The 26,978-nt window shown below is 45.8% G+C and overlaps 1 protein-coding gene across 6 annotated transcripts in view; it reads left to right on the top strand.

The window, feature by feature from the left end:
- The window catches only part of AUTS2 (AUTS2, activator of transcription and developmental regulator), a 670,249-nt gene that overhangs the window by 140,089 nt on the left and 503,182 nt on the right, over positions 1–26,978 (top strand). For all 6 annotated transcript variants that reach the window (XM_021416123.1, XM_021416122.1, XM_021416128.1 and 3 more), the window contains exon 2: positions 18,273–18,482. In XM_021416123.1, coding sequence (XP_021271798.1) covers positions 18,273–18,482 — 210 coding nt within the window. The remainder of the gene's footprint in view (positions 1–18,272; positions 18,483–26,978) is intronic.

Below are 26,978 nucleotides of genomic sequence, written 5' to 3'. Positions count from 1 at the left end.
CATCGTGCCCAAAAGCTTCCATCTCCAGTTTGCCATTGAGGTCCAGGCTTTACTTTAAATCCATATTTTTGCACCTCCCGCTTTTCTCGTGTGGTTTATTTTGTCAAAATAGTGTGATGAGAGAGAAATGAGTTTGCCTGTGAGAGAATATACCTCTCTAGAAAGGAAACAGGAGGATAGAGGTTGACAAGAGCAAATTCTGGTTTTGTAAATTTATTTTAGCAGATAAACAGGAAAACAGCTCTCAAAGCAAACCAAGTCTAGGTCCATTTTGGGTGCTTGCCGATGGAATGGTGCTCTCTGCTTTTTTTCCCCCTTAAGTACAGTTTTGGCATGGGCTTGTCGGGGCTAAGTACTCATCCCATTTCTCATCAAGATGAGAAAATGGAGGCAGGACAGGGAGCTTTCTGGAGAGCATAGAGACCTGGCAGAGGCTGCTTGGCCTTGAGAGTGCTTGGGAACAACGGTTTCTCTGCTAAGCAGCATGCCACTGTGACCTCTTTGTGTCCCATGCTGAGTGCTGTAAAACCCCTCTACTTTTTGAGCCTTCTCCTGAGGATCTGGGTCCCCTAACGCCTTTACTTGGGGCGCTGGTGGGTGTTTTCCTTGTAACAAAAACCATCCAGCCTGGGAAGCCCTTTTTTTAAGGGTGAGATTTACGATGCCTGCGTGCTCATCCCATTTCTGCAGATGGCTCTTCTAATGATAAAGGTGCATCTCTCTCGCTGTGATGTAAACAACTTGATGGATGGTTTGGAGTTGGCGCGGAGAAGACATTGGGAGCTCTTTATTTATTTGCAAAGCTTCAGCGGAGGCTGCGAGCAGGTGGTGTGGAGCAGGCACAGCACTGGTAGGGTTGGGCGGATGGAGATTGCAGTCTGGAAGTGGTCTGATGAGGGGGTACGGGCTGGAGCACAGTGCTCCCTGAGAGCAGAGTAAGGAGAGACAGTGGTGTGGTACCTGGCCACCAGTGAGGTCATTCTTCAGTCCTCATTTAGGATGGATGATCGCGGCGTTCTGTCAGACAGAGGCGGGTTTTAATGGTGGAGCGGGAGGACAGGATTAGGGCCGTTTACTTTAGTGACAAAACCACATTGTATTTGAGTTCTTGTCATGGTTTTGTGATTTTCGGTTATTGATATTCCACATCATAACATCATGTAGTGGATATACCTAGTTCTCAGAAGAGAAGGACTACTACAGTCCCCACGGTACTTTTCTCCTCTGTTACCATTTTCCATCCGGAGGGAAAAGATAGAAGCTCGCAGTATAAAAACTTGCAGATCACGAGACCTCGGCCCTTTTTCCGCCCGTCTCTCGTCCTGGCAGCACCTCGCTCTCCAGCCGTCTTATCGTCGGTAGTAGAGTAAGGCCTACCTTGATTTTGGGACGTTCTCTCTCTCCGTATTGGATTTATCAGCTTAAATTGTAATTATATTGTATTATAGTGTGTTGTTTTGCATTCCGATATCTTACTTAGTAAATTAGTTTGTTTCTCCTCAGATTGTTGCCGCTGTTCTTTGCTCTCAGGGCCATCTCCTTACCCTTTTCCCCTTTTCACTTTTCCCGGGGCGTGGGCCTGTGGGTCCCCCGTCCCCTTCATCACGGAACCGGGCCAAACGCCCGTAAACCGTTGACAGTTCTGAAAAAGATGTTGACCCGTCCACATAGGCAGTGCTTACATGCATAGCTCTCAGCTATACTTTTGCACCTGTGTGTACCTAGTGTGGGCACAAGCACTAATTTGTGTTTCAGGTGCAGAAATTCCCCTATAAACGAAGCCGAGTTTCGATTGTCATAAAGATGTCAGCCAGAGCGATAAAATTCCTCCCTTATTTAAGAACACTAGAAGGCAAAATAAATTAAACACTAAAATATGTAGGAATCCTTCGGTCGAAGTTGATGGGTGTAAAATTATTACAAGCATAAAACAGTCACAAATCATCTTTTTCTAATTTGCGGCCTGTAGGATTGCCTGTGTGAGATGTGCTCTGGCTGAGAGCATCCTGCACCTCCTGGTAGTGCTGAGCTGCAATCCCTGCCTTCACGTGGCACCTATCTGCCCCCAGGCTGCCTGAGAATAAATGTGTTGGACTTACCTTTCTTGTTTCCTTTTCTCCACTCACGTTTGGGGACCTGTAATGTAATAAGTAAATTAGAAGTGCTTTTCTAATCACTTAGTGTTTTCTTGAGGTAGGCACACTTTGTTGTGGAAAAGGCTGGGAAGAACATGTTTGCACTTCATTGTCAGTAGTTATCACCTAATTATACGCTAGGCATTATTATTGCAGATTAAATTAGAAAAAAATAACTGCCATATAATTAAAAATTGTACTGTACTGCTGTTCCAAAGGGGAGACCATGTGAGGTTGCATGGGTAATTCTGATACCTTGGCCCTGCTTCTTTCCTTGATGCTTGATTGGTTTTCTAATATGTGCTTCTGTATCCTAACTCAGTATTAGGAATATTGGGAAAATGCTTTGGCAGTCAGCGGTGATTTGGGGTTCTCTTGGATCAGAATGTCCTGGTTTTTACCGAGACAGTGTTAATGGCACTTGGATATGTTGGTTGTTACTGAGCGATAGGAGCATGCCCGGGCCGGAGGCATTACTTTCGGAGCAACCCTCGTATTTGGTTTGCAGTTCTCTCCGTCGGGGGAGTGAGAGGAGGGCACTGTGGTGTTTAGCTGCTTGCCTGGTTAAGCCACAACGCAGAACCCGTGTCATGCGTTGCAAAAAGGTAAGAATTCGTTGTTTGGGAACAGACTGGCCGTACCTGCGATGGCGGTTTGACGTGCGAGTAAATGGGCTGCAAGGGGAAGCAAGCAGCAATCCATTGCAAACTAGGTCACATCCGCACAACTCGTATGACCTGAAGTCATAAGTCCAGTTTTCTCATTTCTCTTTTTGAGGTTGGCCTGGAAGATGCTGACAAAAGAGGAGGGATTGCGGCTGATTTGTTTCTCTGCCTGCAGGCAGTTCGCAGATCGTTTCTGCTGGATCACAATAGACATCTTATTGAAAACCCAACATGTAACCCCTCCCCCACCCCCGAGCCACAGCGCTCTTATTAACAGGATGATGTTCTTTCTGACAAGATGGAACTCAGTCCCGTCGCTCAGGCCGTGATCTCTGCGGGAGGGCACATCTGTAACCGGGGGAAGTGTTCATTTTGTGTTAGCCATGACAGTGACTTTCTGTGAATGACTTTCTGGTGCGGTGCAGTATGAACACTGTGCGATTCGATGATGGGAACCGGCGATACAGTTTGACTCTGTGCACATACAACTCAGGTACTGGGGATCCACATCCTCAGGTGAATATGTAGTACAATACTTACCCTTATCTGCTGTTCCACACTACTTAGCAAGAAGGAAATGTCCTGCCACTAGTTCCTGTGTCTTTTTCGTTAAGAAAATGGCTGTTCCGGGCAGTTGTATCACTGGGCATTAGGAGGACTGGATCATTAATATTTAACTGTGTTGGAAGTAGAAAGCACTGTAACAATAATAATAATTTGCACTTGCACAGCACATTTCTCCTGAGGATCTCAAAGCACTTTACAAACCATTTAATTAAGCCTTACTAAATCCCTCCGAGGTTTATTATTAGTCCCATTTTACAGATGGTTAAGCAAGGGCATAAAGAAGTTAAATGGTTTGCCTAAATGAGTTAGTGGCAACAAGAAGCGCGTGCTTCGGGAGCCCACCCCTGTCTCCCCTGTCCAGCGGAGGTGATGCCAAGTGGGCAGTGTCTGGGCAGCAGCAGCTCCTGCAGGAGGAGAGGCAGTGCTGGGGTGGAAATGGCTGCAGGTGGATGGCGTTACCACCTGGCTGCAGAGCTCGGCCGGGGGACGGATGGGATCTGAAAGCCCACCTGTGCTCCCACTTGCTGGGCTCAGTTCTGGCTTTCCACCTGGCCAAGGGTCCACTCTTTCACCAGTGACGTCGTCACTGCTCTGTTTCCACCCTGTAGGAGATTGGTGCTTCTTCATCAGTGTGCAGCCTTGGCCAGCTGGGGGCTGTTTCATCCAGTAAGGAAGGAAGCTCTTACCACTGGGTCTGAAATTATTCGTGTCATTAGCAGCTGCTTCTCCTCAGATGCCCAACATGAAAGGTTGGTTTATCAAGACATAAAGCAGAAGCACACAGACAAGGGGGACTAGTGTTTGCTGCTTAGCTGAGAGCCACTTAGGAGGGTGTTCGTGTACAAATGCATTAGATTATGGTTAAGCAGCTTATGGACATAAAAACACATTAGAACTTTACAGCATGCTATAAATTACAGTTTTGCGGCATTCGCAGCCACAATGTTAGGTAATTACATTCATTAATCTACTACTAAGAGCACATAAAGTTGCCTCCCAAATGGTACCGTGTGCTTGCACCCAGCTGGGAGGGGCCTCCCCTCCCTGTCCTCCTCCTCCACCGCCGTGCCTTGCTTGGAAACTTCACGACTTTATGCTGTCAGTGGGCAGGCCAGGTTTCCCAGTCAGCGTATTGATCTACACAGCAAAGATCCACAGTGGAAGAATTGCAGAGAACGTCTCACGCAGCCCTAAGCTTTCTGCTGATGAGCTGTGAGCTGCGTGTGGACTTAATGGTGGTCATGTAGGAGGCTGTGGCTTCCACTTCAGCATCCTACACTTCATTTTCTTCTGTGCAGAAGTGCTTCATTTACTTAGAGCAGGTTCTCTGCTGCTGTAGGTTACACTAACTGCGCTTGCATGTCTCCTGGATGCAGGCGGGCTGATGTCTGCCCCACTTGCTATTTCCTTTCTTTTTCCCTTTGGCATTGCAGAGAAGGTCTCAAAAACTGAAGCGCAGTCTCGCTCTGTACAAGTGATCTCCTACTGATTCCTTCTTGCTTCCATTTCTTGTTTTGAAGAACTCTTATTGACCGCTTCTTTTTTTTCCTCCCTGATGGATCAAGTTTTGTCTTTGATATCTTCTGCCGTCGGACAGCAAGCTCTCTGATCTCTGCCATTCCTATTTTCCCTCGGCTTTTCCATTTCCACTGTGTCCTCCTGGGTATGTTTGACACAGGTTTCCAGCTGCCAGAGCCGGGGAGCAGAAGTTGGTGTGCTGCTTCCCCGTGTGTTCTCTGTTCTAGCACACCGTACTCCAAAAAGCAAAGATACGAAGACGACCTCTAAAAACCACTCCCACCATATGATAAATACACACATCATCTTACATATCTTAATGTCAATAAGTCGAGAAAACAAATCTGTCTGTTGGCTGTGAGATTTCAATGAATTTGGTTATGAAACTGAAGCGTGGGTGACTCAACGAGAGCAGAAGGCTGCAGGGACGGCTGCGGTCTATCAGCCACTTCATCAACTGGGTTTTCAGTTGCTGTTCTGCTTTCACAGCGAGATCATCTTTACATCTGTAAGAAAAGAGCCATGAGAGCTACCTGTGTTACTGAGGGCTGAGACGGTGAGGCCGTGACAGGTGCTTCATCACGCTGCTGTCTTCAGTGCAAGGCATTCATCTATTTGCTAAATAGAGGTAGTTTCAATGACACTTGAACGCTCCAGCTTCTGGGGAATTTCTTTGTCATTCCTGACAAATTTATTATCCCAGCCATTAAATTAATAAAGCACAGCGGCAGCTTTTTGAGGAAGAAGATTCTGGTGCCACAGAAGCCCCTCGAGCTCTGCGTCCCAGTGTGTCACCTGGCTGCGTGCCTGGGAGTGGAGCAGAGCAGAGCTGATCTGGCCGCTGTGGGATGGGGCACAAGGAGCACGGACGGGGCTCCCCCTGGAAGTGACTTGAGTGGAGATGGCAGTCCTGCTTTCGAAGGGCAGTGGGGCTGCGTGGCTCAGCGGTGCGGGTACGTGTGGGCAGCAGCATGCTGCTGGCAGAACCGGGCTCCAGGGTCTCGTGCAGCCGCCAGCCCAGCCCTCACCCTCCCGGCAAAGCAGCTGCCATGCGGGGTTAGCGTCAGGGCTGGCCAGCACTCGGGCATTACTAATGCTGTGCCGTGTGTGGAGCTTCCCACGAAATGCAGGGAGGCACCGATGAACCCTGCCTGTCCCTTGGTGCCGAAGGGCCGTGGTGAATGCTGCTTCCCGTTGTCGCACGTGCAGCCTCCGAGCTCCCGCAACGCCGAGGGCATTGCTATTCTGCTCAGGCATTCAGTGACTTAATTGTGGGATGGTATTGATGTAAAATTTAACAGCCACTGTGTGTATTGACTATAGCTTCATTGGTTGCTGCTGGAACATGCTGTGCTATTGCCCTGCTATTCATTTAGCTGTTTTGGTCCATTTATTAGATATTACAGAGATTTTCCTTTTCTGGACAGAACTGGTAGTGATTTCTGCAGCGGAAACCTATTGGGAACGACTCTAATCTAGTTTCTGAGGATTTGTTTATCGGGGCAGCACATGCTGGGCTAATTTCAGGGTACGTGTTCCATGGTATCTTTTCTATCCACAAGTGAAGTTATGAGGGATGTAGTCCTTCGGCAGCAGGCTTTGTTGTTTCTTTCCCCCTCCAAAAAAAAAAAGAGCCAGAAAAACAAGATTGGCTCAGTTAGTATTTACTGGCAAATTAATGTTCCTAAAGACTTCCCTTTGCTTGTTCTTTCTAGAGCTTGGAGAAATAAGATTTCACGTAATGCATCTGGGATTGGATTACTGGATTGAATTTTGCAAAGTACGCTGGGGACAGCTGAGTCTGTTTAGAAAGCAGCTTAGCCTCCCTCTAAGTCAGTAAAAATTCGATTCATGATAGTCAATGAGGGATTTTTCAGTGTTTTTTGTTTGGGGTGCTTTATTTGCTGCTGGATGGTCCCATTTATTATCGAGGCTTATTAAGCTTTGGGTGGAGGGGATGATGGGTACCACTTACTTCTGAAGACCTGGAAGGAAAAAAGCACCCTGCAAGCTTGACATCCCTGGGCCTGCTCGCTCATTGCGCGTAACATTAGTTCTCCCAGGAGCTCCTCAGCTGAGTTTGCATGTTGTGACCATTTCAGAAAACCACAGAAATACAAAGGAAAGCATTCAGAGTTTATGGGAGTCGAGGTGGTGATGGTTGCTGCTGTGCATCGGTTCCTTTGTGCGCTCATGAGCTCCTTCTCCTCCCTTCCCTCCCCCTTTTTCCCTGCTGAGAGTTGAGGTTTTGCTCCTCAAAACCAGGCCAACCACATGATTACAGGGCAGATGGCAGCAATCTCTGCGTGTGACTCTGATAGCAGATCTCAGGACACAGCGGGGTCTGGGAAATTCCAGCTCTGTTGCAGGGATGGATCGCGTCCCAGAAGAGCAGGATCTGAAATGTGGCTTCTGCGTCTCTCTGTGACACTGTCCTGCGTTTTGTTTTGGATTTGTTCTCTTTCTTGGGCCAGCAGTGCCATGCTTCTGGCTGTGATCCTTACAGCTGTGCTGCTTTTTGTGGGGGGAGAACATAGAGAAGTTTGCAGCGGGCTGTGCCGGCCTTGGTGGGGGGGGCTCAAGTCTGTGAACCCAGGGAGGGCGTCAGGCTCAGGTAGGGGGAGCAGGGAAGTAGGAAGGCTGGCAAGTGGTTTTAGTGAGGCCATCGAGAATGAGAGAAATGCAGGAATTCCCAGCTGTGTTGTTCTGAATGAGACAAAGATTGCAGTGGGCGCAGGAGTGCGGCACATCCACGGGCTGCGTCCTCATCTCAAAATAGGAAACGGGCGAAGGAGCAAAATGCTTTTGCTCTTCCAGCAGGAAGAAATAATGGCCTCGTAGGTGAGGTTTAATGCTCTCAGCAAATCTTTGCAGCTTATTTTTTTACGTTATAGTCATTTTCTTGAGTCGGACATCCTTGCTGCCTGTTAAGTAAACGCAGGAAGCATAGATTATGAGTTAAGAGTATCGACAGTATTTCAAGTGCTATCAGAGAACATTTAATTCAGTTTAATTTTGTGATAAATCTCATGTTTAATCCTCTGGTTGCTCTGTAATCATGTCTCTATTGATCTTTTCTGAATGACTGCATGCAGTTTAATAAACTTTGCCATTAACCCAAGCTTTCTAAAGGGGGAGATTGATTCCCGTATCAAGCCCGATAGAACCAATAAGCACCTGAACATCATTAAATCTGTCCATTATAAAACATTTGCATTAAGATCAAAGTAAAAGCGTAGAGGTGAATTTGCAGCTTGTTAGAGAAAGAGTTTGCAATCGGAAAGTCTCAGTATGTCAGTCAACATCAGCAGCAGTTTTCAGCCTGCCTGATTCAAGCTGACATCTCCTTTCATTTCCCATTTCTCAAATCCGTCTTTCATCCTATTGAGCGACCTCCTTCCTTCCCTCTTTTCCCAGCCATAATTATATCCTTTAATTTATTCCATCTTTTTCACTTCGGGCGTTTGTTTAGTCCAGGTTTTTGAGGTCATTTTTTGCCTCATAATAAAACAACGGAGTTTGAGTGCATTTTGGCATGTTGGTTTGGATTTATTTCTGCCCTGGACTTATATTTTATACAGAGTGCCTTAGGAACGCAAGATACAAAATAGAGTAGGAAATGGGAGACTGACATGGAAGTGGAAAAAATGGTCTTTTTCTCAAATTCCTTCTTTTAAGTGGTATACCCCTCATTCCTCACTGCAGTCTTCTCCTGTGCCCCTAATGCCTGCATCCATTGGGGTTTGTACGCAGGAACATTGCTTGCGTGGGGACTTAATGCCAGCTGAATTGTGTTGAAATGTGCTCCTGCATGCCCCACCATGCTGGTGGCCTTGGGAGCATCCACGTGTCCCCTCAGTGCCTCGTTTGGGTGCTGAATGGTCCCTCCATTGGAAGGAACCTTTGCAGCGTTGGCTTCTCCCATGCGTGTGCGTGGCCCCTTTGTTCCTGCGGTGCCCGATCCGTTTACCTCGTTAAGTATTTAGCATTATGAGGCACAGATGAAATAGGATGTGGTCTTACTTCCATTTTACACATGAGCACCAGTGCATGGAATGGTAGAGGCCCAAATTCACAGAGCCGTTTATTTCCTTTGGAAAATCACTCAGTGGGAATTAAATAGTTTTAGGCCCCTGAATACTTGCTTTGTGGATTGGGGCTCGGCTTACTTGCTGCGGGTCACGCAGAGGCGGTGGAAGATGAGGAATTTTGAGCTTCCCCCAAGTACCCACGTTAATAACACAGTGTCAGTCCAGCCAGCTCTAATCCTGTGCCTGGCAGGGTACAAGCTGAGATAAGATCAGACAGGGGAGATTTGGATACCAGCACCAACAAGCAGCTTAGAAAACAAATCTTCAATAGGAAAGGTTTCCTTCTGAGCGCAGGCTGATACCTGGTAAGGTTCTAATTCTCTTCAAGATATTCGCAGCTCTCCAGAGATGCATTGCAGAGCTTTATCTGCTTTCCGCTCTAGGCAAATTTTTACAGAGAGACAGCAGCTCGGATGCTTTTTACAGGAGAAATGGTTACAAGTTCAGTCGAGACAGCCTGATATACGATAAAGCGTGCTTTGAATCTAAGCATTGCTCATGCGGTATCACTCACAGTTTTTGTGGCTCCTCTCAAGTTTGCTGGAGGCATTAGGAAAGCTCTTGACTTGAGATGCTGTGTTTGGGAGCTGCGGATCTCCTGACTGCATCCCTGCTAAGTTAAATTTGTTGCTTCTGGGTGGCTATAAACAAGAAGTATTGCAGAAATTGCTTTTCCAGCCACTGAGTTGCTCTGAACATCAGAACTGAAGCATCCTTTAAAAGATGTACCCACAAAGTAGCTGTAAGTTGACTGTTTGCAGAAGGCGCCGTATTTTCAGCCTGGCTCAACTGGAAGTGACGTTTTCTCAGGTGTATGGGGCAGCTTTACGGGGTCTGCGCCCCATAACAAAACTGAATGATGCCATCATCCTTGCTTTTCCCTTTCTGTGTATTCATATTGAACACATTCTGCATGTGAGACAGAAGGGAGGAACCGTGCTTGCCCTCCTAGGAATGGCTGAGTGCACCTGGTGCTTCTGTGGCTGATGCCTGGTAGATTTCAGAGCAGCCACGGGCTACGAGCTGAAATGAAGGATTTGATGCGTTAGCAGAAGTGGGAGAGTAAAGACAGAAAATACACGTGGCAGTGTTCCAGCGGGCCTGACTCTCTGCACTTGATTTGGTGGTTTATAGCTTTGTAAAGGAACAGCAAAATAATCCTGGTATTTATTTCACCTGTGAATGTGAATGAGGACTCTTGAGATGGAACGACTTGCAGCTGCTTTGTGAGCAGGGAGAAGGACAGGCAATGATAAATCTGGTCTGTTATGTTAAGCTTTACTTCTGAGCTGCAGAGTGGGATTTGCCAATGATAGGCACTCTACAAGAAGTAATCCCTCTGGTTTTCTGATCATCGAATTTATCTTCAGTCTATCTGTTTCCTAAGGGCAGAATAAGCCTGCAAATGGAAAGGTTACGTATCGCTCCCTCTCCTAAAGTTTTGTTCTTTTCTATCTTTCTCATCCAGAGTGCTAGAAGGAGGTTTCATTTGCAGGAGACAAGTTAAGCTGTTGTTTTTTCTCTCGTTGCACAAAGGTTCTGATCCTTTTCCCAGTGAAGCGTAGTACAAAGCTCACCTCAAGTGATGCACTTGTCTCTCTGCACTCTTTCTGTTTCTCTCTCCTTGTTCTCTAATCACCGTCGTTTCATTTTTAAATGTCTTTGTGAGTGTTTTGTGTGAGGTTGTATGCCACGTGCCAAGAACCGCAGTAGAGTTAAGGGCTTCCAAGAGAGAGAATCAGGAGGAATATTGTGCAGCAGGAGCTTGGGAGAGAGAAGAGTAGTAGTAGAGAGAAGTAGTTGGACTTCTTGACCCACGAGGTGGAAAAGAGTTTCTAAATTGATTCTTACATAAAAAAAAACTCTGTAATTGTAACCTTATTATAACTCTGGGAGAAGTTCTTCTAATTCTTTTCTTTGCTCATTTCTGTGTTGTCATCTTGTTCATTTCCAATACAGCAATGAGCACAACGTGTTTCTGTGTCAGTTCTCTGCCTGTACTATGGCAGTCCATCTCCTGGCTGGCTTTACCCGTGTTGTCTCAGTGCTTTTCTTGTGTCAGCTCTTGGAGATCAGATTGTCTGCTTGACTCTCGAGGGTAGCATGGCAGCAAAGCTCACCTCCTCTGCAGCGTCCCAATGCAGAGCCTCTCCAGGCACAGCTTGCTCCTAACATGACACGTGCACGTCAATCAGTAGCTGCAGAGCTTTGCTGAGATGTATGAATTACCCTTTTCATTTCAAATCCAAACAAAAAGTAAAAATAAACATGTAAAGTGGGGAAAAAAAATACCAGAAGCTTCAGTGTAGAACTGGAGAGTTGCTCAGTTACTTAGCTGAACTGAAATTATTTGCATTTGCAGATGCCATTACTCAGTATGGTGCATGATACCTGTTCAGTTGGATTCTCTCCACCATGGAAGCTACGTTCTGTAAGGAGAAAAATGTCTGTCCCTGCCGTGACCTGAAGCTCAGTATTATTCTCAGACACAGGCATCCGTGTGAAACATGCACAGTCCTGGCTTGTCCCCACGAATGAATGCATTTTTGCATCAAATTAAAGCGTTGCTGTGCGTAGCTTGGCTGCATGGAATAAAGGTGCTGTGTACAGCGATGCAGTCGTTACTGTAAACGTGCAATTAGCAGAAGGAACAAATTCACCTTTGTGTTGGGTGCTGGGTAAATGCTTCTCCGTGCCTATCTGTATGGAATAAGGGGTGAGAATGAGGCTGTGAGTGCCGTGTCGGTGGATGTTGGACGTGGATTAAACACATAAATGACAATTAATTGCTATGGTACTTGGGTATGACGTCGGTTTTGGTCAGCTTGGATTCAGTGGGGCCTCTTGGGCTCAGCAGCTGGTGTTGTAACCTGTGATTTTTAGCTGTACATCTGTTTTGTGTAGCATCTGTATGCCTGGTGACAAACTTGTATGAAAAACACATCTGACTGTCCATTTGCTTTTCAGCACGTTGCTGCAGCTGTTGGGTTGAACTGGGTGGCTTTGAACACTTGAGTAATTACGTTCTGCTCTTGTAAAAGTTGGCGTGCAGGAGTAAGTTCTAATCTGCTATACTCAAATACCTGCAGGAGCTTCATTTTAAACATGCTTTTTATCATGTCAGGGTGAAAACTTGAGAATGTAAGAATATGTTTAACATTGCTAAAATCCCATTGAATGCAGTGAGGCTTAGACACACATGTAAGTGGTTGGTTTAATTAAATGCGAGAAAGTTATTTGGGTAAGACAAAGAAGCAATATTATGCATTTGTGTAACTAATCGCAAATGAACAACCCGGATCTGATTTGAAGTGAGAAGTGTCGTTGAACTGTTGAGGAAAAGATTATCTAGGCCCAAACTGTGTATGCTTAGGAAAGGTGTGATGTGCTGGTTAAACTTCTGTCCGGGGCTGTTTGTTTTGCTGTGTGAAATACTCCTTTTACATTACCCAGTTAGGCCTGGTGTCCAGGAGCTGCTTCCGAAGCTGGCAGGCGTACAGTGAGGATTGCAGCAGGTTTTCCTTGTGCTTAGATGAGTTAACAAGTGGGTTCTAGTTACATTTACCTCTGCTTCCATCTCGCATTGAGGGAGGCCATCAAAAGATGTATTTTAGAAATAGCCATTATCTGTGTCCTTACATTATCTGGCGCTTGCTAACGCCTGGTTTGCAGGAGTGCTGGGTGCTCCCAGGAGCTGCCGCAATCAATGAAAGCTGTCCTTCATCAGGTGGGTGCTCTGTTGGGCCGAGTTCTTCGAGAAATCAAATCCCAGTCGCTTCCTAGTGGCTGCTTAAAATTAGCTGACGTTTTGACCCAGACATGTCAGGGCTGTGCGTTCCACCCCTAAAATGGGAAGAGTGAAACGCGCTCCTCTGGCTAAGCTGCTGTTTGGTCTGTATTGGCGGTGTTTGCTGAGCATCTGATATTGCAGTGAGGGGCTGTGCAGAAAAGCCCTTGAGGAAATTAATAACTGTGCATTCAGAGGAGGGTTTGAATGGGGCCTGAGTAAACATCCACATGTTGAACAAAAAGGCAAAAACAAAATGCTGAGTGGCTGCTCATTAACCAAGCACCTTCCATTCTGCAGGGGGAAATAATAGCGTGCGATCGTGTAATTAAAGATTGTATCGTAACGCCTGTGTATGGGAGGGCTGAATTCAAGTGGTGGTTGCAGCCTCAATCCTGGCCTTTCATAACTTCCAGGTCCTTGACTTCATAACCTCAGCCATTTGCCTTTAATGTTGCTTTTTTGTGTGTAGTTGAAATCAGCGGCACCTGAAAAGCCGCCGTCTGTTTATCAATGATATTGTTAACAAATGATGTTGGGATGAAAAATCAAAGCAATCTCCTTGCTACAGAAGCTCTTTTATAAAACGTATCTCAAGCAGACAGCAACTTGCATTTCTATTGTTTTGCCTTCATCTGTAAGCACCGCGTACAGTCCTGCAGCCTGCTACGGCGTTTCATCTTCAGTCTGTTGCACAACCCCTTTTGCACAACACTTTGTTTTCAGACTTGAGTCGGATGCAGGAGGCAATGAATTGTAATTTCGTGGAAACAAAGGCAACAAACAAAGCAAGATTAAACCTTTCTGCAGAGGTCTCGTAACTTGAAAAAATGGCTGGGATTAGTGACCAGGCTGCTGTGCCCAGACTGGGTGACATCGTGGCTCTCCTCACCAGTCCCTGGAGTCATACAATGCCATCATTTCCAACTTGGCGAGTCCTTCTCTCTTTTGCACCGTGCTTTATACCTGCCTTCCTTCCTCCCCAGTGGTGTTTTAGGAGGGTTTGTAATTTATTTCCCCTCAGATAAATACTTTTGAGGAGTTAATTGTGCATTCAGAAGAAGGCACAGTGTGTTTGGCTATCTTGTCTGGAGGGAAATGAAATGACTATTATAAACATTTTATTTTCTGATTTTGAAAGATGGCAGGGTCTACTCAATGCCTTGTTTTCAGACCTTTATATCTTGCCGTTACTGCCAGAAGGGAAGTAAGGAATTATGGAGAGAGGGAAGGATTGAAGTCTTAAGGCACTTCCATCCATTGGCTTTAAAAGTTCTTCCCAAATTTAACAGAAAACACACTAAGATCCACAACTTCCTTTTTGCCCAGAGCTGTGGGTGCCCCAGGCCATAGGTGGGCCCTGGGCAGCCTGAGCTGGGGGGCACCCAGCCCATGCAGGGGTTGGAACTGGGTGGGCTGTAAGGTCCCTTCCAACCCAAGCCAGTCTGTGGTCCTCTGATTCTATGATGGGCTCCAGACATACCTTCATTGTGATGTGATTTGATAAAAGTACTTGATTTCAGGCTGAAAATGCATGCACACAGGGCAGGGGTAGGCTGGTAGGCTCCAGGTGGTTTTTCAAACCGGTTGTTTAAGAGAACACTGACATTTCATGACTGTATAATAATTTGGGGTGTTGAAGAGAAGTCTCTTATTTCTTTATATCTAATTTTATTATTGAGATGAAGCATAAACTCTTAGGCTCTTACACAGAGCTATCGTGAACTAGCAGGAAGCTGACAAGCAAATAATTGGAATACAGTTGTGGCCTGACACAGTTTAAGTACTTACTACTCTACTCCCACACTGTAATATACGTCCATTTTAGAAAAATAATAGTACCTGGGCTCACGTTCAGCGTGAATTCAGAAAGTAAGGATCAGAAAAACAGTCTGTAATGATGACTTGAGGAGATCAAGGCCGTCTGAAGAACTGCTTGGCTGCCACTGGGGATCTGATTTCTGATTAATAACCTGTCACTTAGATAGGAGGAAGATGGACTCTCTTGAAATAAGTAAGGCATGGCTTGCTGGAAGCGCAGCAAGAACGCAGTGTGTCCTTCAGGCCTCCTGGTCGTAGAAGTAACCTGTTGTACCCAAGCAGCTGCTTCTCCTCCTGCACCAGTGCAGGGCTGGGGTTGGGACTGGTGCTGTTAGTGGGAGCTGTGATGATGGCAGAGGCTCAGCAGTGCTCCCGCTCACCAGTATGGTTAGTTTGCTGTTGGACTTGATGATCTTTAAGGTCTTTTCCAACCTGAGCAATTCTGTGATTCCAATATCGTGGCAGGACCTGTTAGCAGGGCAGCTCTTCTCCGTGATGGCGCACAGAATGATGTTGGGCTGATGAGTGCGCCCAACAGAAACAAAACAAATGGAATTTTTTTTAGATTATACGGTACACTCATAAATATTAATGCACTTTTTTATGGAATTGTCTGTAATTACATATTTATACGTTTAAGTCACCTTCCTGATACACTTAAGGCACTTTACTGATGAAAGATATCTCTGAGTAAGGTTGTTTTAAACCATGCCTAATATGTTTGTATGATTTATTTAACAATGTGTGGGTTTGTGTGCTGGCAGGAGAGGAGAAAAGCTTACATTAAAGTCAGAACGCGTCGTTCACAGGGTCTGCTGCTTAGCTCAAATCAGCTCCATGGGCAGCTGCTTAGAAATATGCCTCGACATAAAATATTACTACATCTTCTTATCTATGTAGATAAGGTCTGTGCAGTCCTGTCACCTTAGAGTAATTACAGCTTATTACTCTAATCATGACGATGCCTGAAGTCCGTAATTAAGATTGTGCTGGCTAATGTACCACGTGGCGTGGTACAGCTATTGTCCTGTCTCAACAACAGAAAGATGGAAATGGGATGAGAGAGAGAGGTCAGAGCGGGGAAGTGGTTTGTGCAGGGCCGTGTTCCCAGCCGAGTGCCTCCTTGCTGAGCCTCTTTCCAAGGGGCAGAATCTGTGCCCATCCTCCATGGCCCCATGTGCACTCGGTGTGCCATCAGGGTGCCAAAATGGTCCGGGGCCTCTCGGGAGCGAGATCGACAGCGCAGTGACTGCTATTAGAGCTGGTTCTAGTGCATCCTGCCCATGTGTCTCCAAGCTTTTATTCCTCTAACACGGGCTGTTGGAGTGCAGTCTGCAGATACGGATTTGGCGTAAGCAAATAAATATATTTTAGGCAGCAAATGGTGTATCTGTTGAATGCGATGAGAGGCCCTACAGTACAGTTCAGTAATAGGAGGTTTTGACCCACGGCGCTCTGTAATTTTCTCTGCAGCGATGTCAGCTGGCGGAAAGCAGCCAGCAGTTCTGGAGGATCCCGGTTGTCTAAACACCAGTCTTTGTGTCTAAATTTCATAGTAAACCCATCAGCCAAGGTGCATTTAAGGGCCGCATTCACAATCTGCAGAGTGACAAGCTATGTATGTGTGGAGCTCCCTTTCTTCTCTTTTGTCATGAGCATAACAGGCACCTTACTTTTTGGAGACTTCTGCAGATTGTTCCTTCTGGCTTGGAAGCTGCATTTTCATAGAGATAGGGGAAGCATTTGTGACACTGATGTTGCTTATCTTTGTCATAGGCATGTATGCAGATTCACGTGTCCCGGTGCTTGTCTGAGCCAAACCTTCCTGCAGGTCTATCTGACAATCCATGAAACTTGATGAAATTATTGGCGAGGTTGGCTACAACATGGGAGTCTTATAGGGAAGGTTAAGGCAGATGTGCCCGTAGTCTTCTGCAAAATTTGACCCATCTTGTACCCTCTGTAAAGCTAATGGCAGCTAGTAATTTCTTGATGGTAGTGTTATCCCCATTAGACGTTTTATGAGCTTCTGGAAACCTGCCACTGTTTCATTTTGATTTTTAGCTGCGGGAAAAAAAGAAAAAAAAAAACCGACAAAGTCATTTAATCATTAGGAGAATATTTATTTTCTTCTGGAAGGTTCCTCCCCTTTCCTTTTTTTTTTTTTTTCCTCTCTGTTTACAAATACAAACTGTGTTTGAACCCCTGTGCTGGTATGATGCGCTATTCATAAAGCACTGGATTTTTTTGATACTGAGCTGAAAAAAAAGCAGTGCAGTGGCAATTATCATAAGGGAGATGTGCTCTGTGATACAATGGTGAAGGATCCAGAGTGCAAATGTGATGGGGAGTGGCTGAGAAAGTTAGAGAAAGTCTTCGAGCTGCTGTCTGTCTGTAATGCATGTAAAATTCTTCTTGTATCCAAAACCAGATTTGTGAATTTGCTGGCTTCAGTTTAATTAATCATCTTGTTGGCTTTAGTTATGAATTTTATGAAGTTCTTGTACATTTGGGGAGCATTCTTTAATTAAAGGCAAACTGATTTTTGCTTGTAGGTATTTTTGTTTGTTTGTTTTTAAGTATGGCATAATTGGAATTGTACTCTCCTAAACTTGAGTCTCAATGTGACGCAGGGACCAGCAGACCAGTTCATTTCTCCCAACTTGTCCTGCTGTCAAATACAATGTTAAGTGACGATAAACAAAAGCATGGAGGCTTACAAGATCACAGCGCTTTATGGTGCAGTGCAGAGAGCTTTCAGTCAAAGCTACCAGGAATGTTAGTAGGAGATGCTTATAGTATTAGACTATTTAAATAGTATGTCCATTATGAGGGAGTACTGTATTCTTATGCAGGAAGTTTCTGGAGTAGATGGGATTCAGCTGATAGTATTCATTAAAAGCCCAACGTGTTGTAATGTCCATTCTCCCAGTAGCTTCTCCCAAGGACTCATTGTGATTCCTCCATCTTCCCCTGCCATTCATTCTGTTTCATTGGAAAGCTTGTTTTCAAGTGGCACTTATTTAAAACAAACCAAAAAATGGTGTTGCAGGATATCAGTAGAAAAATACAGTAACTGAAGGGCTGAGCATCAGAACTTGTGTTTCTGTTACAGGACAGACATTGATTCTGGAGTTTAAAGAAGGGTCACATTCAAAGTTTGCAAATACAACCGTGGGGGTTGTTGTTTTGCTGTTTTTTCCCTGAGATTTGGAAATGTGTTTAGGTCAAGCTTGAGGAAAAATCAACTGAAGGCAATTGAGATTCATTGACATTAATTGGCTTTAGGTCAGCTCTTGCCTTGTCCTGTCAAGTATAAGTCAAAAGAAATAAGTACAAAGAAATGCGAAAGGCCGAGGCTTGTTTAAATAAAAAGCAATTGTTAACTCAAACATTATAAACATATGCTGTCTTCTAAATGCATGCTCAGTAGATGCGTGACACGTCTGAGAATTATGAGGTTCATGGTATGAAATCCAAAGCTGTATGTATCTGTGCACTCACTTAATCACGTTTTATTTAGTGCTTGGTTAACTCTTGTTTACCTGAAGTCAAGGCTCTTCTGTCTTTTTCTGGTCACTGTAGCATTGTCTCAAGAATGCTTAGATGGTCACCTGGAAATTGCTGCTTGAAGAGGCTGACCAGATCCGAGCTGTATCTTAACCACTGCTTTTCTTTTCTTCTGCAGAAGGACGTAGCTCTGAAACCTCAGGAACGCGTGGAGAAGCGACAGAATCCTCTGGCCAAGAAGAAACGGGAAGCACTTACCAATGGGCTGTCATACCTCCCGAAAAAGAACAGACTTCACCACCACCAGTACAGCTCTGACCGAGAAAACGATCGCAATCTTTGTCAGCACCTTGGGAAAAGGAAGAAATTACTGAAGGGCCTCAGACAGGTAGGAGAGCAGTTAGCTGCTGAGGGGAGGGAGGACTTTGGCTGTTGGCCCGTGGTATGTAGAAGTGGATTTTTATTTTATGGGATCTCTGCTTTGTTTTAACCCCTTTGTAGTTGCTTTATTGTTGGGCTCTCGGGTGCCATTTGCTACCAAGTCCTGGTATGAGATGAGATTGACCAAGTGGGAGGGAAAGTGGCTTACTGCTGCTGGAGCTGAGCTGATTAATGGACGTCCAGAGCTTGGAAAGAGTTTCACGTAGGCTGACTGTGAGACTGTCAGGCCAAACAAATGTGGTGCGTGTTATGCTGCTGTGCAAACTTTGTGCTAAAAATACGCCTTCTTGTCTTCAGACTATGTACACAGAAACCTAAGATTCTCTCTGAACAAGGGCAAGGTGAGGGAATTGTGAGAGAGCAGCTGTTAATCAAGAGAAAACTCTTAAGACTCATTATGGGTGTGAGGAGCTCATTTGTAGGATGTCAGCGCTACCAGTGTGAGCTCTTTTGGGTTACTGATCACCTATCTGGAAGAAGAATGTCCTACTAGCCCAGCACTGGGGATGTCTTACGGGGGTAGCTGAGCTGCAGGTGTACACATGAGTGAATGTGTAGTATCCAGGGTTCCAGAGCTTGAGGCTGGAAGTGCTGGTCTCTTTTCTTCAGGACTGTGCAGTGCTGTGTTTCCTGTTTTTAAGAAAGAAAAATGTGTGGCAGAAGTAATTTCTCTAGCAAGAATAGGCATGTTTTTTGTTGTTTTTTTTTTTTGATGAGTGATATCCTGTGTGTATTTATTATATACTAAAATCAGATCTTGGACATTTTACTTATGGCATGTACCTGCGTGGTTGTTTGGCTCGTTGTCTGCAGAACTGAAGTCTAAAGGAACAAAAAAGAGGCCAGCTTCGAGTGATGCTGATGGCTCTTCATCCAAAATGTATATGTTTAATGGAGATAGTTGGTGTTCTTTGAATGAGTCTTCATCGTTGGTTGGTGAAAACCAAACATTGTTTTGCTGAGAAACTTAATGTAGAAAATTGAGAATTTGCTGCTTCTCCTTCTGTGACCTCAGGGAAACGGGGAGAACTTTGAGAACAAGCACATTAACTTGCATTCCATTTTGATAATGAGCTGCAGAACCTGGTAACAGTGTTTTCATGATGATTTTTAAGCCTTGAGCGTATATAAAACTAAAATAAGACATAATAGAGGACTTCTGCCATGCAAGCAAATTGTGTAGTGTCTATACTGCCACACCTGTTCAAGGTACTTCTGCTCATTTTATGCTATTGTTATTTTCTGTTTCTGAGGGAGGTTGGGAGACCCTTCAAGACAGTTGATGCAGTGTGTGAGCAGATATTGAAGGCTGCTGTGTTCCTGCGTTGTTTTCTGTGTTCACCTAAGCCTTCTTCATTGTGTTTCTTTTCAGTATGTCAAACGGTAAATATCTCTGCTTTGTACAGTAGGAACTGGCCTTCAGAAAAGCTGCCTTCTTGCACTTTTTGATTCCCCTGGCATAGCCTGCTGTCAGGTGAAACCTTTCTGCTTGGTACTTAAGCAATGAAGGAATCAGCCAAGCTGCTGATGGAGGTTATTTGTGAGGTTATGTTTTTAAAAATAAATATACACTGACTTGGAAGGTATTGAGTTGACAAATGTCATGGAAAATGGTTTTCCTTTTAGCTGATAAATCTGAGTACTCTGCTTAATTCCTGAGGGATAAACGTGAGAGGAAATAAAATATCTTGCTCGATATAAATTTAATACATTTGGAAGTGGTACAGGTCCTTAGACAAGAACATTTTTGTCTCAAGAACAGTTTAGGTACTTGCAAATCCAAGTGGCTTTGGTATTTAAGTGCAAGGAAAAAAATATGTAATGAAACAGACTATAAAGCTTATTTGAAAAGACACACCCACAACTTTTACATGCAATATTTATGATAAGTATTTTCTGTCATTTCTTTCAAGACGAATAGCAAAGATCCTGAAAAAAGGAGGAGGATGATAAGTTCTGAGGGATGATTTGTTTCCTCTGAGCTTGTAACATCTTCCCTCGTAGAGCAGCCGCTGGCCATGCGCGTTGGGTTTGGTTTCTCACTCTGTCATCCCACTGCTGTGCTGGGCTCTTGCTTGGACGTGAAGCTGCTTGTCAGATGAGAACAAGTCAAGAATTGGGCCCACTGCTGTTTTGTACTGGACAAAGTAGGAAGATATAAAGCCAGGAGGGTGGCGAGGCACTGGCATGGCTGCTCGGAGAAGCCATGAATGCACCATCCCTGGAGGCATTCAAGGCCAGGTTGGATGGGACCTTGGGCGGCCTGATCTACTGGGTGGCAGCCATGCCCACGGCGGATGATCTCCAAGGTCCCCTTCCAACCCATGCCATTCTGTAGTTCAATGTAAATTTAGTAAGCTTCTGGATATGTATATATATGGAATCTCTGCTGTATTAAGGCTATGTATTTTAGACATAAGCAAGGTATCTTGCTCCTGATGTCCCCAGAGGAATCCTGAATTGTCACATGTGAATGTTATGTTTGGATGGCAGGATGCCATCTCGGTGCTGTCACTTGTGTTCCTGTGCTGGCAAACAAGCTAGGCTGCAGTCTGTCCCTGTTGGGAATGTTTTACACCTGGAGATCTTGTTTGTCGTTCTACCAGTAGTTAACAGTCCTGTCTGGTATGTCTCTCTGTGAAATCTGTTATCTGCTGGCAGTAACTCTCACATGCAGGATTTACAGTATGAAGCTCCCTCATCGAACAGATTTAGTTGAAGTCAGCTATTGGAAGGACTGCTAATTAGTTTTCAGAGAAAATCCTTGCAGCATTCATGCAGGTATTTATTCAGCTATGCTGAAATGCCTACAGGTTTATTGAAATCCAGAAAATGTGAAACTATAGGTTAATTAAGGCTCATATTTTACTAGCAAGGAGACTTCTGAACTCTTCTTTGTGAGCTCTTATAAATGTACTTATTAAATGCCTCGAGGAAACTTTAGTTGGCGTTAAGCAAACATAAGACTCATCAGAATATTTCTCCAGCATTTTAGATTTAATTTCCTTTACATTAATTGGTAGATGAAGTGTTATTATGCGTTTCCTTTAACGCTCTTGTGGAAATCTTGAAGTGAGCATTGTTAAATTAGAAAGAGGACGGCAAAAAATTGTAATGGTTTTTAACGCGGCGTTGTTCCTCGAGGTCTGAGCAGAACGGGGCATGCTAGGAACAATGGGCGCTGATTGCGGCAGGTGCCTGAGTGTTTTGATAGGGAAGGATCAGTGTTCTTTGTTCAGGGGGTAATTGTTCTAGAAAGAACAGAAGATGCTGACTTCTGCTACCTCCACCGCTTCCCTCACTGCCTTTTTATTGCCTTGGCTGGAAGGTTCACGTGCAGTGTTGTAGGAGAGGATCCTCTTCAGCGTATGTACGCTCCTGCAGCAGCAGGCTGGGCGCTGTGCAGTGCTCCGTGAGCTGCTCTGTGTGCAGTACGAGACAGCAGCGTGTGCTGTGGGGCTGTGCCCCAGCCAGCTGAATCCAAAGAGGTGTGCAGAGAGATGAGTCCCCATCCCAGGCGCTGGGTGAGGTGCACTGGCAGAGGGAGGCAGAAAATGAATTAAGGAAGGAAAGCTGGTGATGGAGAGGTGAATTAGAAGGTAAGTTTTAGTGTGATAAAGGGAAGATGGGGAAGAAGAGTAAGAAGATGCATGTTTCAATCTGAGAGCCATCAGCTACAAGCATTAGCTTTAACCTTGAAGTCCATTTACATGAATCAAATAAGGGTGAGGGAGGAAAGTACTGAAACTTTCCCTTCTCAGAATCAAGTCAGAGATCCCCTTGGCAGTCTTGCCCTGCATTTGCACATCTTACACAGGACACAAAGGCTTGGTGGCTGCTCTCCTGCCCCGCCATCGCCACTTGCAGACATTACTTGTGTTCAGGGTCTAGCTGCAGCACGCTCAGCCTCAGGTGTGGAGGTGGCTGGTGCAGCGGGCCATGTACCTGCTGTGAGCTGCAGTCAGGATCAGCTCTGGCGTGCCTCAGACAAAGCTGTGCAGGGCAGGTAACAGCACACTGCGGGATGTGGTGTGAGCTGTAGGGCTCGTGGTGCCACAGGGCGGGAGCTGAGCAGATGGGTTTGATTGTCACCGGCAGCACGATTCCAGCGAGAGCTGGCTGCTGACAAGCCATTTACAACGTGCTATTTACAGTTTGGGTTTGCAGTCTCTCAGTGACATCTGAGTGCTCTTTAGCAACTGCTTTCATTACTGCTTTTCTAAGAGCTGTTAATTGAAAATGAAGTTGTGGGTGGGCTTTGGGAGCGAAATAGTGCCTGCAAGTATTATAGGCAACCGCACAGAACCGTTTAATTTCTTTTGACTCCCAACTTGCAGCTTTGTGCAGCAGCAAGGGAAAAAGCATACAGCCGTGTATGAGTACCTTCGTAACGCTGCATACAGCATGCATGATGAGTGATGAAGGCCTGCATCTCCTTGCCTGTAGCTGCTGTGATTTGGGGTTACTGTGTTGGCAGCACTGTGTTGGGTTTAGGTGATGAAAGCTGCAAAAGATCAGGAAAGGACCAGGCTGAGGGAGCTGGGCTTGTTCAGCCTGGGGAAGAGAAGGCTGCAAGGAGACCTCACTGCAGCCTTCCAGTATTTAAAAGGGGGTTATAAACAGGAGGGGAGTCAACTTTTTACTTGGGTAGATAGTGATAGGACAAGGGGGAATGGTTTTAAGCTCAAGGAGGGAAGGTTTAGATTGGATGACAGGGGAAGTTCTTTACAGTGGGAGTGGTGAGGTGCTGGAACAGGCTGCCCAGAGAGGCTGTGGATGCCCCATCCCTGGAGGTGCTCAAGACCAGGTTGGATGGGGCCTTGGGCAACCTGGTCTAGTGCCAGATCTGGAGTTGGTGGCCCTACCTGGGGCAAGGGGGTTGGAACTTGATGATCCTTGAGTTCCCTTCCAACCCAAGCCATTCTATGATTCTATGAACCAGGGCCATAGAATGAACTTGGCAGGACAGCATGGGGGTGTGTGGGCTGGTTTTGCACTGCTGGAGTGAAAGGGTGTGTTGCTACTGACTTACAGAGTGTGGGGCAGACCTGCATGCCTGAGGAGCAGCGTCAGTTCAGTGTAAGGGGAGCAGCAGGACTGCTGTGCAGGGAGGGAAACTGAGATCATGACGTCTCGTTCTGTGTGTAAAGAGAGGTGTTTTTCTTTTCAAAACACCGGCACAGCCACGTTGAAATTGCTAGGTTTGTTGTTTGTGTTGCAACCTACACAGCGTGGTTGCAAGCTCTGTGCAGTGCACAAAGCATTTGCAAATGTTGCTGAAAGGTTACAGCTACCTGAAGCAAATGCCACAAGCAACGCAAGCAGGAGGCCTGCTAGAACACTGCTTTGCCTGCAACATGTTGGTGTCATCGTTCAGGGCAGTGTTTCTTTGGATTTCTGCATTATTAAAGGTGTTTCATTGGAAAATTTAACTATGGAATCATGAAAAAATCAAATTATAGAGAGGGCAGTATCCAGGTAACCATGCTTTGGCATTGCAGGCGCAGTGTAAGCGGAGGCAGTAATGCATGGGGAGGAGGTGCTGCGGGGGTTTCAGGGTATAGAAGGAGGAACGTGGCCATGGGAAGGGGGTGAGATGCAGCACTGCAGTGCCCAGGCTGATCAGCGTGGCTTTGGGGGGGAGGTTAGTGCTACCAAGGGGTGTGGATGGGGAGTGTGCCCCAAGAGGCAACAGGTCTGTGCTGCTGCTTCAGCGTTGCCTGTGTCGCCATGCTGGTGGCATGCTGGGTGCTTCCCGGCCCTCACTGCAGCCCTGTGACATCCAGAACCGCTCACAAGAGCAGGCGGGGTGCAGCCATGCTCTGCTGACACCTGCACTCATGGAGCAGCAGCTCCGGGACGCTGCCACTTGGCTGAGGATGCGCCTGCAATGACATGTCCCCGGCATTTGCCCCCCCGTAATCACCGGTTTCACCTGCAATTTTTCAATAAGCTATTGAATTACACCTCTCTAAATGATATGCTGCAAATCCAGCGGGTCCTAATTGCTAATGATGGTTCTGAAAGACTTTCATTTGACGGTAATGAGGTTTGCAAGCAATCAGCTGCCCTCATCAGAATTGAAAACACATATAATGTAAAATACAGGCTGATGGGAACGTTGCGTTTTCTTAAAAGGAGGAAGGGAGAGGAAGATGTTTTATTAGCAGAAGCTGTGACATATTTTAACACCTTGAAAACATCATGTGTGAAATTAATTCTTTTCAGTATTTCACCATCTGGCAATGTTATTGTTCTGTATACATCGCTATGTAAAGTGCGCTTCCTTCGCCTGGGTACGAGCCTGCGTTTGAAATAGTAATCGTGAGTCAAATTGATTACTGAGGATGTTATCCCTGCTAGATAGGCTAAAATACATGTTGGGAAACCCCATGGGTTCAAAGTGGCTCTTTCTGGGAGAGCTCCGCTTGCAGGGCCGGTGCTGCTGGAGGACCAGGGCCTGCTGGTGCCGTGCCCCTCTGCTGTGCACAGCCCACCGTGCTGAGAAGGAAACTCTGTGCAGGTATTGTTTGTTGGAGGAGATAACGCCTGTGTTTTAGACTCAGTGCTGTGGTAACTGTTTAATAGTGCTGTGCCATTTTGATGCCGTCCGTGTGCTGCTGCACCAACCATCTGCTCAGAGCCTGGAGCGAGCTGCTGGCACCTTCAGGCTGCAGTACAGGCTCTGTAGCATGGGGGAACACAGCTTGACCCGGCCTCAGCCTGGTGTTTGCCCACCCTGGCTGAAATACCAGCGTTTGTGGTGGGGGAGGTCTCTGAAGCAGGATGAGAATATGGCAGTTCAGGCCCGATGAGGTCACCAATGTCATTATCCTGAGTGCTACTTGTAGAGAGAAGAACTTGTATGTGGCACATGGGAGAGCTTAGGTCACGCCTGGAGGCAGGAGGAAGGGGTGGGAGAGGGCTGCCTCCCGTGCTCCCTCTGAAGCTGGTGGTGTGAGCTGCTTGCACCTGGGAGGTGGCAGAAGGAAGGCTTCTCTGCTTCATCTGCTTTCCTCTCCCGTCGCTGTTGCGTTGCAGGTGATAGGGCCTGTATGAAAATGAGCGCTGTTGGCATGTTTTTATTTCTAATGCAAATCTTGCCACTGATTTGTGATCCACCCTGCTGCATCTCGCTTCATCTTTTTGGCTCTGGTTTGTGCAGCTGTGGGGTTGCTGGAGGGTCCCACTGGGATGGTGTGATGGGCTGTCCCTGCCATGGGGCCTTCCCTGCTCCCCCCATCCCATGGGGCAGAAGCACCCGGCACGTTCCAAACTGGAAAAGAAAGAATAGAAACGGTGACTCCCTAGGTTAACCTAATTATGTTAATCAATCAGGTATCTTGAGAATAATAGTGTAAGAAAAATAAAATTACTGTGCGTGGCGCAGTTATTGTCTCACAGGATTATATTTTTCCTTTTAATGCCGGCACCCTGCTTTAATTGAAAAGTTAAATGATTACTAAATGTGCTGTATTGGGAAGTTAAGCGTATTTTCAATGACTGATGCAATCACTTTCTGTCTTTAAAAGTTCTTAAGCATGTTGCCAATTAGGAATTAGTAAAATAAATAAATAAATAAATAAATTTTGACTGAGGCCACTTGGAGATGAGCTGGGCTCCAGCTTCAGTGGTGTTTGAGTTTGATATTTAGACAGTGTAATAAAGTGACCATATTGAATTGAAAAAAATACACCCTCCAGCATGTTAAAGAATGAATATATATACACATACGTGCTTTGTGTTATACAAATAACTGAAATCCAAGCCAAGTCTTGTGACCTGCAGACTTGCACATGCATTAACTGGAAGCACAGCAGTTCATCAGCACGTTGCTAATGAAAAGGTGAAAGCACTGGAGCTGTTACTGCCTCTTCCCCCACAAGCTCTGCGTTCGCTCAGGGACGAGGCAGGGGAGCGATGGGTTTGAAGATGGCCCGGTCCTTTTGTCCCAACCTTTCTACAGAACGATTTTCTCTGCTTGATATTAAAATACAGTGAGGTTATGGGTGAAAATGAGTTGCCCTTATGTAGAAGTTACTGCTTCAAAAAGAGAACATTTTAATAGAGGATCAGCTTCCATTGTTACTGCAGTTTTGCTAGTCACGCTGTTGGAAGTTTGCCTCTGAGGTTGGTAGGAGCATACAGGCTGTGACAAAAGGCACTTGTGATGAGTTTGCAGACTTGTGATGGGTTTAATTTTGCGTCCTTTAACAATAAGTTAGTGTAGGGTTTGGTTCAGGATTACGCTTTCATATTGGATCAGCGCTTGGAAAGGTTTTGCATATGTCACCCCGATGTGAGCAGGCTTCCTTGAGCCAGTCCTAAGCTTGTTCTGAGCCTTAGGACACAATACGAGCACACTCCTCGCTGTCACTGCTCTCCTGGTATCTGCACTCATGCACTGCTGATCTCTGTGAGTAGCTGTGCCGACCTGTTTGGA

Source organism: Numida meleagris, chromosome 18 (genome assembly GCF_002078875.1).
Source record: "Numida meleagris isolate 19003 breed g44 Domestic line chromosome 18, NumMel1.0, whole genome shotgun sequence".
Classification (NCBI taxonomy): Eukaryota; Metazoa; Chordata; class Aves; order Galliformes; family Numididae; genus Numida; species Numida meleagris.
This window is presented reverse-complemented; position numbering and strand designations above follow the sequence as displayed.